We start from the raw sequence: 13204 nt of genomic DNA, 5'->3' as shown, positions 1-13204 counted from the left end.
ATCTGTTAAGATACCAAACACAAGGTAAATCTATCTACACAATCTAAAATATAGAGCTTCAAGTAACATGATCTCCTTCTGACAAACATCTTATAATTCCAGAAACTGTCTTTTGCTTCAAAACAAGTAACAATTACTTTCTCAACCTGTAAGCATTTAAGCAATCCAACCTAATTACGTCGACTCAAATATATTTGTCAGTGACAATGAATAAAAATACGCAATAATGTATGTGAGTCAAACAGGAACAACTTGTTACAACCATAGTATAAGAAGCACAGATACTTTACTTCCCCTTTAATTCCATTTTTTATTTAGTGACTGTACAATATTCTTAGTTTCCTAGCACTTTTTTTGAATTTATGAGCTAAGCAGATTCTGCAGAGAAAGTACTCTCCTTCTTTGCCCATCTGCCCCTAACTTTATTCATATTAGAGATACTTTGGAAATAATTTGTAGAGTAAGGAAACTAATGGGAAACCTGGACATTTCACAACCACAAATGATTAGCTCTTACATTAGACAATTCCCAGATACATCAAAGTGAGATGGTCAACTTTAGCAAATAAAAATACAAGACACCAGTAATTAAGCTTGAATTTCAGATAATAATTTTTTAATATAAATGTGTCCCAAATAGTGCATGGAGTGAACTAAAATATTACCTTGTACTAAAAAATTATTCATTATACCAAAAATTATTCACTAAATATAGTACATCATAGTGTGCTAAAATTATTTTGTACTAAAAAATTATTCACTTTTAACCAGGCATCTTGCATTTTACCTAGCAATCCTCCACAGAGACATTTTGTAGTAGCAATATCTTTTTTTTCCTATTAGACTGTGTGTTCCTTTATGGTAGGGATGGAGTAATTCTTACTTGAACAGTCAGCCCCTAAAGCAATGTCTGATACATAATGGTTATACAATAAAAATGTATTGAATGAATGAATGAATGAATGTAAAGGATGAATTTAAAAGAACTGATATTGATAGATATAAATATTTACTTTGTAGCTTATTTTGTTGGCATAGCTCAACAAAATAACTATTAGTGGTACTATGAAAGAGTGAAGCCAGAGTTGCAGACCCACCAGAGTTACCACTTTAGCCAACTGGTATGAGAAACAGCACACCTGCTATTCTCTTTCTGGCTACAGCTGTGGCTGTGCAGCAAATGGAAATGGACATAACCTTTCTTTTATGCCTGTGACCACTGGATGCCCAGCTGAAACTTTGGCTACACCTGAGAAAACCACAGCTCTAGCCAAAAACTAAGATGAAGACCCCCCTAGAAGATCCACATCTTCATTTGCATATTGGAGGATTAAGGAGTTTATGGTGAAAACTGAAGAACTGAACAAGTCTCCCATGAATTGCCACTGGCTGATTCTGGATGCAAGTCACTAAAAAATCCCAGATGAGACCCTCAAAAAGCAAGATTTCCATTCATCTATGCAACCATCATATTGATTGTATCCTGGTTTGTTATTGTTTGAGGGGAAGAAAGTATGTCCCAGGAATGTGCAAAATGCTTGCATGTAAATACAAACTCTCAGGACTGAGAAGTGATTGACATGAGAGAGCATAACGTAAATTAACTTTACCAGCACTCGTGCACACACCCACACAGGCCATGCACAGAGTATAAATATATATTTTTAAAAGATACAATTATGTTTAAAACTTATAGGATATATATCTTCATATTTTTATCTGTTGATATATGGAAAAACAGATAAAAAGATAAATAAATCTAAACTCTGAATAAAGCCATGTGGTTTTACAGGTTTATAACTTTAACTCACAATGGCTAATGCATATTGACTATGATGTGTCATAACACAACTCCAGAATGATCATGACCCCCAATAAAGTTGTGAAATGTGAGATACAGTATGTTTTTGTTGTTCCCACCCTTCTGATACCTTCTCTTCTCCCACACTTGGACTGTTGCAGTGACCTAATTTTCTAAGGACCTGAGCCTCTGGAGCTTCCCACTCCACCACCCTCCCCAGGACTATCAGATCCACATTGGTTGGTCCTCCAAGTCCATTTTCCATCATCACTCAGTCACGTGGAATTAGTTGCCATTCCTCTCCCTGTACAAACCTTAATAGCACTTTGACCACTCCCCAAGGTGACTTTTGTGCCTTTCCAGGTAAATAACAATCTTTTTAAATATGGGAATGAAATTAGCAGAAACCACAGGATCTACCTGCCCCTTTTACCAGGATAGCCTTGATTTCAGCAGTATCTTTGTTTTGTGATCTAGCTCAAAACAGTGATTAGTGATGTGACGTTTTGACCAAGTAAGGGGAGATGGGAGGATATTTGTTATTGTTGGATTCTTCTGGAAGGCTGCTAGCATAGACTTGATCATTGAGACCACTTGGAACACCATGCATGCCCCTGAGCAAGCCTACCTTCTAAACAACTGAAGTTCTTGGAACTTCACTAAGTAAATATAGTGCATCATGGTGCGCTAAAATTGTTTTGTACTACAAAATTATTCACTTTTAACCAGGCATCTTGTATTTTACCTGGCAATCCTCCACAGAGACATTTTGTAGTAGCAATATCTTTTTTTCCTATTAGACTGTGTGTTCCTTTATGGTAGGGATGGAGTAATTCATACTTGAAGTCAGCCCCTAAAGCAATATCTGAAGTTTCTCCTATGTTGGAAGTTTCTCCTATGGCTCTTTCTTGCTTATTACTTCAGATACCATCTCCTCCGCTAGGAAATCAGTGTTTCCCATAGTCTGACTCCACTCAATCTGCTCAAATTTAATTCACACTGTTTTTATAGCACATGATATCTGCTTTTCACTTCCATCTCCACCTCCATGCACATCAATTTTTCTCCTGGCTTGTCCTCCTCGATTAACTACACATCTCTAGGAAACCTTCTCTGCCTACTCCAGCTCATGTTAACGCTTTCTTTAAGCTCTCAGCACGTTTCTAGTTTATATCTACACTTTTTGCTAATGGTAGCAAAAATTTTCTTTTTAGGTGGAAACTCACATGAGCAATCATCAATCCCCATTATAACGCTTAGAAAAGTTACAGCATTTTTATGATAATTCGTGGGAAAAACAAGATCAAGGCTCAATTCCTTAGTACTTAGATGTACTCCTGAATAAACATTCCAGACAGATTTGAAATTTGTTATTACATGGCTGTAATCAATTCCTGAAGCAACAGCAAATGACATCATTAGCTCTGAACATTCAAACTAGTGTTCAGAGGCTGTGTATATTAGTGAGAATTGGTAGTAATACTCCAAATACATTCAGAACTCAATTTTGTGTGTGATAAGCTTTCTTTAAATATTTAAGCTGAAATACTATTTTAGAACCAAGAACAGGACACAGGAGTACACACTGTACCGATAACCTACATCAAATGGTTCCTAAGAATAAGGGATAATTCCAGAACCTGACTTTCAATGCCTTACAGTGGATTCCTAAAAGGCTCCAAATTGGGTCTCACATAAGTAGAAAAATGTACTTAACGCCTAAAGGATATATAAATGAAAAGCTCGGAAAAGCACACAGATTTTCAGGGCTCTGGGCAGTCAGCCTCACGGAGGATACCCGTTGTCTTATCTTTTCATTTAGGCTTCAGATTACTCCGACAAACATTTAGGGTACACCTACTGACTATTTTGCCTTTGTGCTAGGAGCTGGGTTAGAATGATGAATAACGCGAACTCCCTGCCATCAAGGAGTTCAGTCTAGTTAGAGAAACCACTATAGAAACAAGCAATACGGCGTGACATTTCCAGCTCTGAGGCAGCAGAACGCAGGTGTTATAGTTCTTGTGTATATCCATCAATCACGCAATTAAAAAATCTTTCCGTGCAACCCTGTGCGAGGAGTTACTTGGGTAGTGCCCTCTGGGAGGAACATTCACAGAGTTGAAAGTTCCTCCAAGCAGCTGTGCACAGCACGACAGTTTGACTGGAGCCTGAGGAGGGGGCAGGGTCTCACTGGTCACAATCAGGGCGGGAGATTATTTGCAGTCAACTACCCCAGAGGTAATGGGGTTTGGAACTACTTTGGTGATTTGGTAAAAGAAAGAAAACCGAGAGGGGAACCCAGCTTACCCAGGAGCCCCCACCACTTGCTGATTGGACCCACTTAGCATCTGCAGGAAGGACAACAATAAAATGAAAAAAAAAAAAAAAAATTCCAGGGGTGAACCCCAAAGGTCAATCTCTGGCTGTGCGGGACAATGGGGGTCTGGCCTCCTCTTCTCTTCCCAAAGGGTGAAGGAGTCTTAATGAAGAGACATTTTCTCCGCGAAGATTCTAAACCCCAGCGGGTTCCACTAACTCCAGAGCAGCGAAGCCACGGGCAGGGACCGGGGGAGGCGGGGGGAGGGGTGTCGCTACGTAAAACGCTACTCTGGGGCTGGGACTCTGAGCAACAGCCGTACCCCTGCACCCCTCCGCCCGCCGCGCGCGACCCCGGGCCGGCTGCACGCTCCCAGCGGCGTGGTGCTGCGCCCCCGCCCCCGCCGAGCCGCGGCGCGGCGCGCACACCCGGGCCGGAGCGCGCCCCCGGCACTCGGCTTCGCCCCGCTCGGAGCGCTCAGACCTCGGCCGCAGCGGGCAGAGGAGACCAACTCCCGCGCGCCCGCCCGCATGCGCCTCGGGTAGCGGCACCGGGTTCCCGCGACCACCGCGCGTCCTGCTTCCAATTATTCCCGTCTCCGTCTCAGTCCCTCTGCTGGCGCTCTCTCTCTCCCTCTCTCTCTTTTTCAGACACACTCACACACGCACACACACACAATCTCACACCAATCTATACACTGGAGAAGAAAACACTTCCTTCGCGCCTCCTCCCTCCCCACCCCAAGAAGCTGAGCAGCCGCGTGGTGGGGGCCCCCCGGACCGTCTGGAAATGCTAATCCTAAAGCGCTTCCTCGCTTGTATCCAGCTCTTCTGTGTTTGCCGCCTGGGTGAGTGATCAGACCTCAGTGGGGTTTCATCTCCGGGATCGTTTGGGACGCGGTGGGGGGGATTGGAGAGCCTTAGGTGCTTGCTGCCGCCGCCGCCATCTAGCAAGGAGGGGAAACGCACGGTGGGCTGAGGATCCCACGGAGCTGGCGGCGCCGCGATGGGTGTCAGCGGCTTGGGAGAACGCACCCCCTCCCCACCTCGCACCTCCGCCACCTTCTGTCCGCCCGCGGGGTGCTGGGCCAGAAGAGAGCGGCTTCTCATTCTCGGTTGCTGTCCGCACAGCTCTTGTCTCTCCTGTTTTGCAAAGTGTGAAAAGAGCCTTTTAGGTACACAGAAGAAGAGAACTACAACCAAGGTGCGGGGCTACGTCTTAGATAATGTTTTGCTTTTAGATTCATTATGAGCTTGAATGAAAAATACACGTGCCCTATGCGAGTTACACACACCCACCCACACACACACACACACACACGCACGCACGCACACACGCACTCCCAAAAGGTAGTAACAGGAACAAGCACCAACCTGACTTTTCAGTGTTTTCCTGTACTTTTAATTTAGTCACATTCAAGTCTGGGCAGTTAGGTTAAAAAAAAAAAAAAAAAGTTTCAATCAAAATTTCTTTCAGTGTTCTGCCACTGCTGCCAAAGTCAGAGGAAAGCTGCAGGTTGATGTGTTTATTCATGGATTCGTCTTTCCTCCACCACCTTCCAGGTTACACATTCAGTAGTGAAATTGTGCTTTGAAACAGCCAGTCAGAATTATTTACCTGGAATGCAGATTCAAGTGTTCCAGTTATTTTCCAGAAGGATTGTAATATTGGACTTTGACATTTTATTTTAAAAAAATCTTTTTTCCTTCATGAAGATTTTCTATTACGATGGACTATAATAGGTTTGGAGGTATTGACCTGAAAGTTAGAAAATGTATCTTAACTTGTGAATACACATATTTTTCACTCTTTTCATTTTGAGGATCCCAGGTTTTTTTTTTTAATTTTAGATTATTCATTGTAGATATTAACCTACATTTTTATTCAATATAGATGGTGGTGCTCTTGGCACAGTAAGCTTTACAAGAAGAAATCATCCTCATCGTCTAACTATTGAGAGTTACATTTCAAATATGGTGATAATTGCCACCAGCCCCACCACCCCGCCCCCCGACACACAGATACATGGACATAATTTAAATTCTGAAAGCTTTACAAAAATACTCAGGGGTGATGTGATACACAAGGTTGACATTTAAGACTAGCAGGAGAATCTGGTCTTGGTTTTCTCTAAAACCACAGAGTTGAATCTGGGGTGTTGGGGGCGGGGGGAGTGGGGAAGACATTTTTTGGAAGTGCTGTACACGTCAAATACACACCTGTTGAATCGGCATTTCTGTTATAGATGTATTTTAACAAGGAAGCCAGATCCTTTCGTTATTTGGATTATTATTTAAAATAAATCTCACCATAGTACAGATATAAACCAGAGAATATTGCTTTGTATGCCATCCAAACTACTGCTTTGAATATATTGTGAATTTTTAAAAAATTGAACTATAATTTGCATAGCACACGGCTCATCTTTTTCAAGTATACAGTTCAGTGGGTTTTAATATACTGACAAAGTTGTACAACCATCACCACTATCTAATTACAGAACATTTTAATCACCCGGAAAAGAAAATCTATTAACAGTCATTCCTTATTCTCTCTGACCCCAGCCCTGGCAACCGCTAAGCTTTCTCTTTTTGTAGATTGGCCTATTGAGCATTTTTATATAAATAGAATCATACGATATGTGGCCTTTGGTATCTGACTTCATTCACTTAGCATAATGTTTTCAGAATTCATCCCTGTTATAACCTGTATCTGTACTTCATTCCTTTTTGTGGCTGAATGATATTCCATTCCAGTATAACATGGTTTGCAAAGGCTTTTCTCAATAAAGCATTATTTATAACCTATTATTTTTGGTTATACAGATTTTGATTTATTGGGTGTTTTCTTTAATGCTTTGATGATATAAAATTTAAATGTAAAGAATGAAATTGTTTAATAGTATTACAGGTTTATGTAATGATATTGCATATAAGCCTGTATTAGAACTCAAAATGTGTTTGTGTGTGTGTGTGTGTATGACTGACAGGTGACAACTTTTGTGTATCCCTTTCCATTTTAACAAAGTTGGCCTCTTACATTGTTGCCCGCATGTTGACCAAAGGGCCTTGTCCATCTCAAATCACTTGACTCTCTTGATTTCAAGATAATGTGTTTTGAAGCATATTATCTACAAATAAAACATGCAGCCTCCATTTCAATTATTTCTCCCTCAACAATTACTGTAGCATTTGTAGATATATTTATTGCTCATCTTCAGTATTCCTGGGGCTCATGAGGTGGCCTGGTACAGGTAATAAATGCTCAGGAAAGGTCTGTCAACTGAGACGTACCATGTTGGATGAGCTCTCCAAGACAGTTTAAATGAACGTTAGGCTGCCATGCTTATCATTATCCTGGAACGAGTTGCAGCTTTCACTAAGGTGTTCCTTGTTAGCAATTAAGAATGAGTTAGCAGTTAATGACTTTACCACTTTTTGTGTTTAAAATGTCCTGATGTTTTGAACTGGACATATAGACCAATTGTTTCTTTCAAATAACTCTCCAAATGGGGAAAAAATAATTAAAGTATTCGGACTGGCACAAATCCTTTCTTTCCAGATTAATATCAAGGATAACTGGAGAGTAAAGAGGAACAAAATTGTTTTTGGTTTTGTTTTTGTGGGTGGGGGTTAAATATATTTTGGGTCCTTCTGTTTGGGTAATTCTGTGTGGATTGGCCTGTGGTCTCAACACTCTTCGCCAGAACGAGCTAGATCATGGATCTCACACTTGAGTAAGCATCAGAATCACCAGGAGAACTTATTAAAACACGAATTTAGGAACCCACTTCTTAGAGCTTCTGATTCGGTAGTCTGGGATGAGGCCTCAGAATCTCATTGTCTAACAGATGCCTAGGATATGGTCATGCCATTGGTCCAAGTCCATACTTTGACAACTGCTGAGCTAGTTTGCATTTAAATGTTAACAAAGTTTCTGGATTACTAACGAGGTTTTATAGTGGACTTGATTTCCGATACCCAACTTAATAATATTTTAAAAAATTCTATGAGTTAGACACATTGAATGTTATTCAGCTGAAGGCGATGCTGAATCAGAGACGGAGAAATTGAAGATGACTCCAGGATAATTCCCTAAGGGAATTTCAACCTTCTTAGAATAATTAAGAGGTTTTCTACTAGGTGGAGAACTAATCTAATGGCATTGCAACTCTCATTATTTAATCTTGACCCACTGAACAGGTAATAGGAAAAACTGCAGTGGCTTTCCTGTAAGGAGGCTTAACTATGAGTCATAGAGGAGAGGTAGGTGTTTTAAGAGCTTTTAAAGAACAGTTTCTCTCAACTAATGAGAATTCAGCATCTTTGAATTAAGGGTGTTATAGCCTTGCAAGGTACACTAAATTTAAGTCTTTAAACACTGTTGTGAAATATGTAATGAATCAGATTCTGAACTTTTAGGTCATATCTTAAACTGCTTTAAGGAACACATTAACTACAAATTATACCCAATTCTTTTGCAAGAATTAATTGCTTAATTTGTCTTGAGTATGGAAGCATCAGAATCCAAAATGTTGTGACTCTCAGCTTGGTCTGTTTATTCTCTGAAAACAAATTGTAACCAGGAATAGAAAATATTCATGCTTTTTCTCCCCAAGTAATAACTAGTCTCCATTCAGAAAATTAATTACTTTTGATTTGCAGAGTAGCAATTTTCTTTATTTCATCTGTCCTTTTTATGTAGACTGTACTTGCTTTCACTTAGGGAAGTTTGCCAGGATAAATCATTTCATTGACGAATTCATTTATGTTCTCATGTCTGCACTAAATATTTGGGAACGTGCTTAAAATTTTATGTTGTGGGAATTTTGCTTCTGGCAGAAATTCAGGTTTTTCTGGAAACATGATCTGTGTTTCCCCATTCCCCTTACTCCAACAAGCTTTGAGTTCTGTCTAACCTGGTCGCTTTGCTTGACCACCCGTTTACCAACCGTTCAGACTGTGGTAAGGAAACGGAACCCCCTCATTCAAAACCAGACGATCTCGAAAGAAGGGCTTGGTCAACACAAGCTCCTCTTGTGTTTTATTTCCATTTACCATCTACTCAGTGTTTGCCAGGTGCTGAATATTTTATGTACAATTTTCTCATTTCGTTCTCCCCCAGACTGTTGGAGGTAGGTGTCTTCATTTTACACATTTTATGCCTGAGGAAAGTGAAACACAGAAAAGTCAAATGGCTTACCGAATTTCACACAGCCTATCTTAGTCTATGCATTCCTTCCGACTCTCGAGCCTGAACCTTTTTCTCTTTTCTTTCCTAGGAGACCAGTTTCCTGTTTGGAATTTACTAGCTTGCTTCCTAAGAGATGTGATGCTACATTGCCCATTCCATGGGCTTTCTTGCAGTTCTCTATTCATGATTTTCTTCGTGTGTTCCCATATTTTGTTTTTCCCCCTTTAAAAAACAAAAACAAAAACAAACAAACAAAAAAAAAAACTAAGGCATAGTTTACTCTAGAAAGTGTACCATCTTGAAAGTTCTGACAAATGTGTGTGGTCACTTAACCAGCTGGATCCAGATGTAGCACGTTCCTGTCCATAGTATTCTAACTACTCTTGTTACGTGTTTACTGAGTGCCTAACATCAGCTAGGCAGTAAAAATTAAGCAGTCCTAACATTCATCATGCCTCCAGTCCGGCTGATCTGATTCAATCTCCACAGTGAAAACCCTCCTTAAATCTCACTTTTAAGATACTTTCTACATTTAGAACTAGTTGAGAATAACAGGCTTTCTGAAATATCTCTTAATGTGTTAAATATCTTAACTTTCAAATATTTTAGAATGTTTCCCACTTCATCAAGAAAGCCTGTGGTGAAAGTCAAAGTCAATTTAAACAAGACATAGACATGTTTAGATTGTGCTTTCAACTTTTAATGTTTTATTGGGAGTGAGCCCTAGCCCAGTTTCAGGTTATGAAGTAAATCAGTTTTTATCCACGTTTGTAATTCTTCTGAGACATGTATAACATACTGTTATAGGCATTAAGGGCAGAATTATTTGATCATATTTCAAAATTCTAAAATACTTATATTTTGGAACTATGATTTCTAATGCCATAGCCACTAGGCATATGTGACAGTTCAATTTTAAGTTTATTAAAGTAAGTTAATTCAGTTCCTCATTCACACTAGCCACATTTCAAGTGCTCTGTGGTCATATGTGGCTTGTGGCCACTGCATGGTGTGGAGAACATTTCTACCACTGCAGAACATCAATTGAACAGCTATTGTAGAATCACAAAAAAGTGGATAAAATGTTGAGTGTTAGTACTGACGAGAAGTTGTCAACAACGAAAAATGCTTCTAAAGTCATTAAAATTATTTAAAGTGTTGCATTACTTTTGTCCTGTATTGCATCAGCCATATAAGAACCACAAAGAGGTTCTGGTGGCCTTGGGTAGAGAGCAGCAATAGAAGAAGAAAATTCAGTGACCGCTTGGTGGTCTTTATGGACTCAGACTTCTAGTTCAGGAGTGAGGGTTCTGTCCTCACAGCTCATGTCCCACAGTTTGTTCTAGCATTCACTCTATTGTTTTTGTTGTATCTGTCTGTCTCCCGCACTAGACTAGCTTCATGAGGGCAAAGACTTTATTTCATTCATCTTTGGACTTAGTATTCTTGGCCTTAGCACCTACAGACCATGCTTAATAAATCTTTAATGCACAAGATCATAGAGAAGTCTGTGAAGCTTCTTAGCAGGACCTTTTTGCTGTTGGGATCAGCCAGTTTCTTCTGGTCTTTCCTGCTTCTGATTCTTATCCTGATCTTTTGAGTTAGGTCCGCATTCACCTTGACCCATCCATCTTTAATGCCACTTCTAATGGCACCAGGGCTTCTCTTTCTTTGATTGTCCCATGAATGCACATGAGTATCACATAGATTCGGGAACTCTCTGCATGGAAAATAAAGTCCCCATGATTGATACTGCATGTGTAGTGACAGGAGCAATTTTGACATTTAATTATAGATGTCTTGGTACCGGTGAAGCTTGGCTATGTCCCAGGGGGCAGGGCATCAGGTCAGTGCATGTGTGCACACATGTTCACCTGTTACAGAGGATAAGATAGTGGGGATTAAGGGCTGGTCAGTAATGAGAAACGAAGTGTCTTGAATCCATGCAGACTGTATTTTCAGTCAGTCAACTGCCCAAGACAGTTCTGGAAACTGGACAAGGGACAGGAAGTGCGGTTTTATCATGTGGCTATACATGCTTTTAGAATGTGTCTATAGTTTTATCATTAATCACGGAGATGATGTGCTGCGCCTAGCTTAGCCCCGCATGTGGACGTTCAACAAATATTTGAACTGAGTTGAATGCAAACGGAACAGATAATGGGATGAGTTAGAAATCCTCACAGGAGTTAAAAACAGAAAAAAGACTTGCTCTTCTATTGGGATATTTGCTTTATTTTCTCTCACTCACCATCCTTCCTTTCTTTGGGGGGATTGTATATGTGTATGCCTTCTTTATTCCACCTTCACTTTCTTTAAGTATGAATCTAAGATTAACAACATGGATGGAACTAGAGCGTATCATGCTTAGCGAAATAAGTCAAGCAGAGAAAGACAACTATCATATGATCTCCCTGATATGAGGAAGTGGTGATGCAACATGGGGGCTTAAGGGGGTAGGAGAAGAATAAATGAAACAAGATGGGATTGGGAGGGAGACAAACCATAAGTGACTCTTAATCTCACAAAACAAACTGAAGGTTGCTGAGGGGAGGGGGTTTGGGAGAAGGGGGTGGGATTATGGACATTGGGGAGGGTATGTGCTTTGGTAAGTGCTGTGAAGTGTGAAAGCCTGGTGATTCACAGACCTGTATCCCTGGGGATATAAATATATGTTTATAAAAAATAAAAAATTAAAAAAAAAAAACAACAACAACACTCCATATTGCTCAGCATCTTGATGAAGAGTTTGATAAAGAGGAGACTGATACTATTTGATACCATTATTTTAAAATATTTTTACTGTGTTAATATAATTTGGGGAGCTTCATAGTTGACATTATTTTCTTTTCTTTTGGTTCTTATGTATTGATTGAAATAGTCTCTACACCAGCCTGTGGCTTGAATTTACAACCCTGAGGTCAAGTCACATGTTCATCCAACCGAGCCAGCTGGGCATCCGAGTAATTAATACGATTTTTAAAGTATGGGTTAACATTTCCTTCTTCCTAAAAATTCTAATATGTTAAAGTGGGCAGGTTGCTTTGGATTCTTTGGGGTTTTTCCTTCTGATACTTGGCAGAGATATTAGAGTAAATTCAGTTATTCAGGGTCCTTGTTAATGTGAACCTTCTGGTCTCATTCAGTAAGCATAGGTCAATTTATGTACACATTGGAGAAAGATAAAGCTTTTACAAGTTTCCTTGGAAATATAGTCTTCATATATTTGTAAAGAATAATTTATTAATTAGCAATAAAGAAGGGTTTTCTATTAAAATATCAATAACAATGACTACAGATAGCTTTCCACTCTTGGAGTATTATTCTTTCCTTCTCTTTCTCTGCTTTTCCTGTTAACATTTACTCCATAATTTTTCTGTTCTTTCACCGTCACTGACTGGACCGCTTGTTTCTTAAATTCTGAAGCTCTAATATATTTAACTCAAGATAGGGCTTGATTCTAGACCTTTCCTCTGAAGTGATCAACTCAATACCATGAATAGGAATAAAAGAAAATGTTGCCATTTTAAAATGACCTTTTCTGGGATGCCTGGGTGGCTCTGTCAGTTAAGCATCTGCCTTTGGCTCAGGTCATGATCCTGGGGTCCTGGGATCGAGCCTCGTATTGAGTATAGGTTCGGTGGGGACCCTGCTTCTCCCTCTTCCTCTGCCTCCCACTCCCCCTGCTTGTGCTTTCTCGCTCTCTTTCTCTTTCTGAAAAATAAATACATCTTTAAAAGAAAATTAAATAAAATGACTTTTTTTAAAGCAGAGATCATGATCACCACTGGAGTCCTGATTGTGTGATTATCATAACAAAATCCTGCCCAGATATAAAGAACTTTCTAGATTTTTCTCATGGTTTTCAATCACATTGTCATCAGAAAATT

General features: G+C 39.8%; 1 protein-coding gene across 5 annotated transcripts in view; it reads left to right on the top strand.

Annotated features, from left to right (window-relative positions):
- The first annotated feature begins 4414 nt into the window (after positions 1–4414).
- Positions 4415–13204, top strand: part of PTPRZ1 (protein tyrosine phosphatase receptor type Z1) — a 176652-nt gene continuing 167862 nt past the window's right edge. Inside the window, exon 1 of one of the 5 annotated variants that reach the window (XM_082692236.1) lies at positions 4415–4968. In XM_082692236.1, coding sequence (XP_082548362.1) covers positions 4911–4968 — 58 coding nt within the window. In that variant the 5' untranslated portion in view covers positions 4415–4910. The remainder of the gene's footprint in view (positions 4969–13204) is intronic. The other 4 variants (XM_082692237.1, XM_082692234.1, XM_082692233.1 and 1 more) reach the window with 4 other exon arrangements.

The sequence above is a fragment of the Mustela nivalis genome, assembly GCF_964662115.1.
Source record: "Mustela nivalis genome assembly, chromosome: 12".
In the NCBI taxonomy this organism is placed as follows: domain Eukaryota; kingdom Metazoa; phylum Chordata; class Mammalia; order Carnivora; family Mustelidae; genus Mustela; species Mustela nivalis.
Note: the sequence above shows the minus strand (reverse complement) of the source record. Positions and strands in the feature narration are given on the sequence as shown.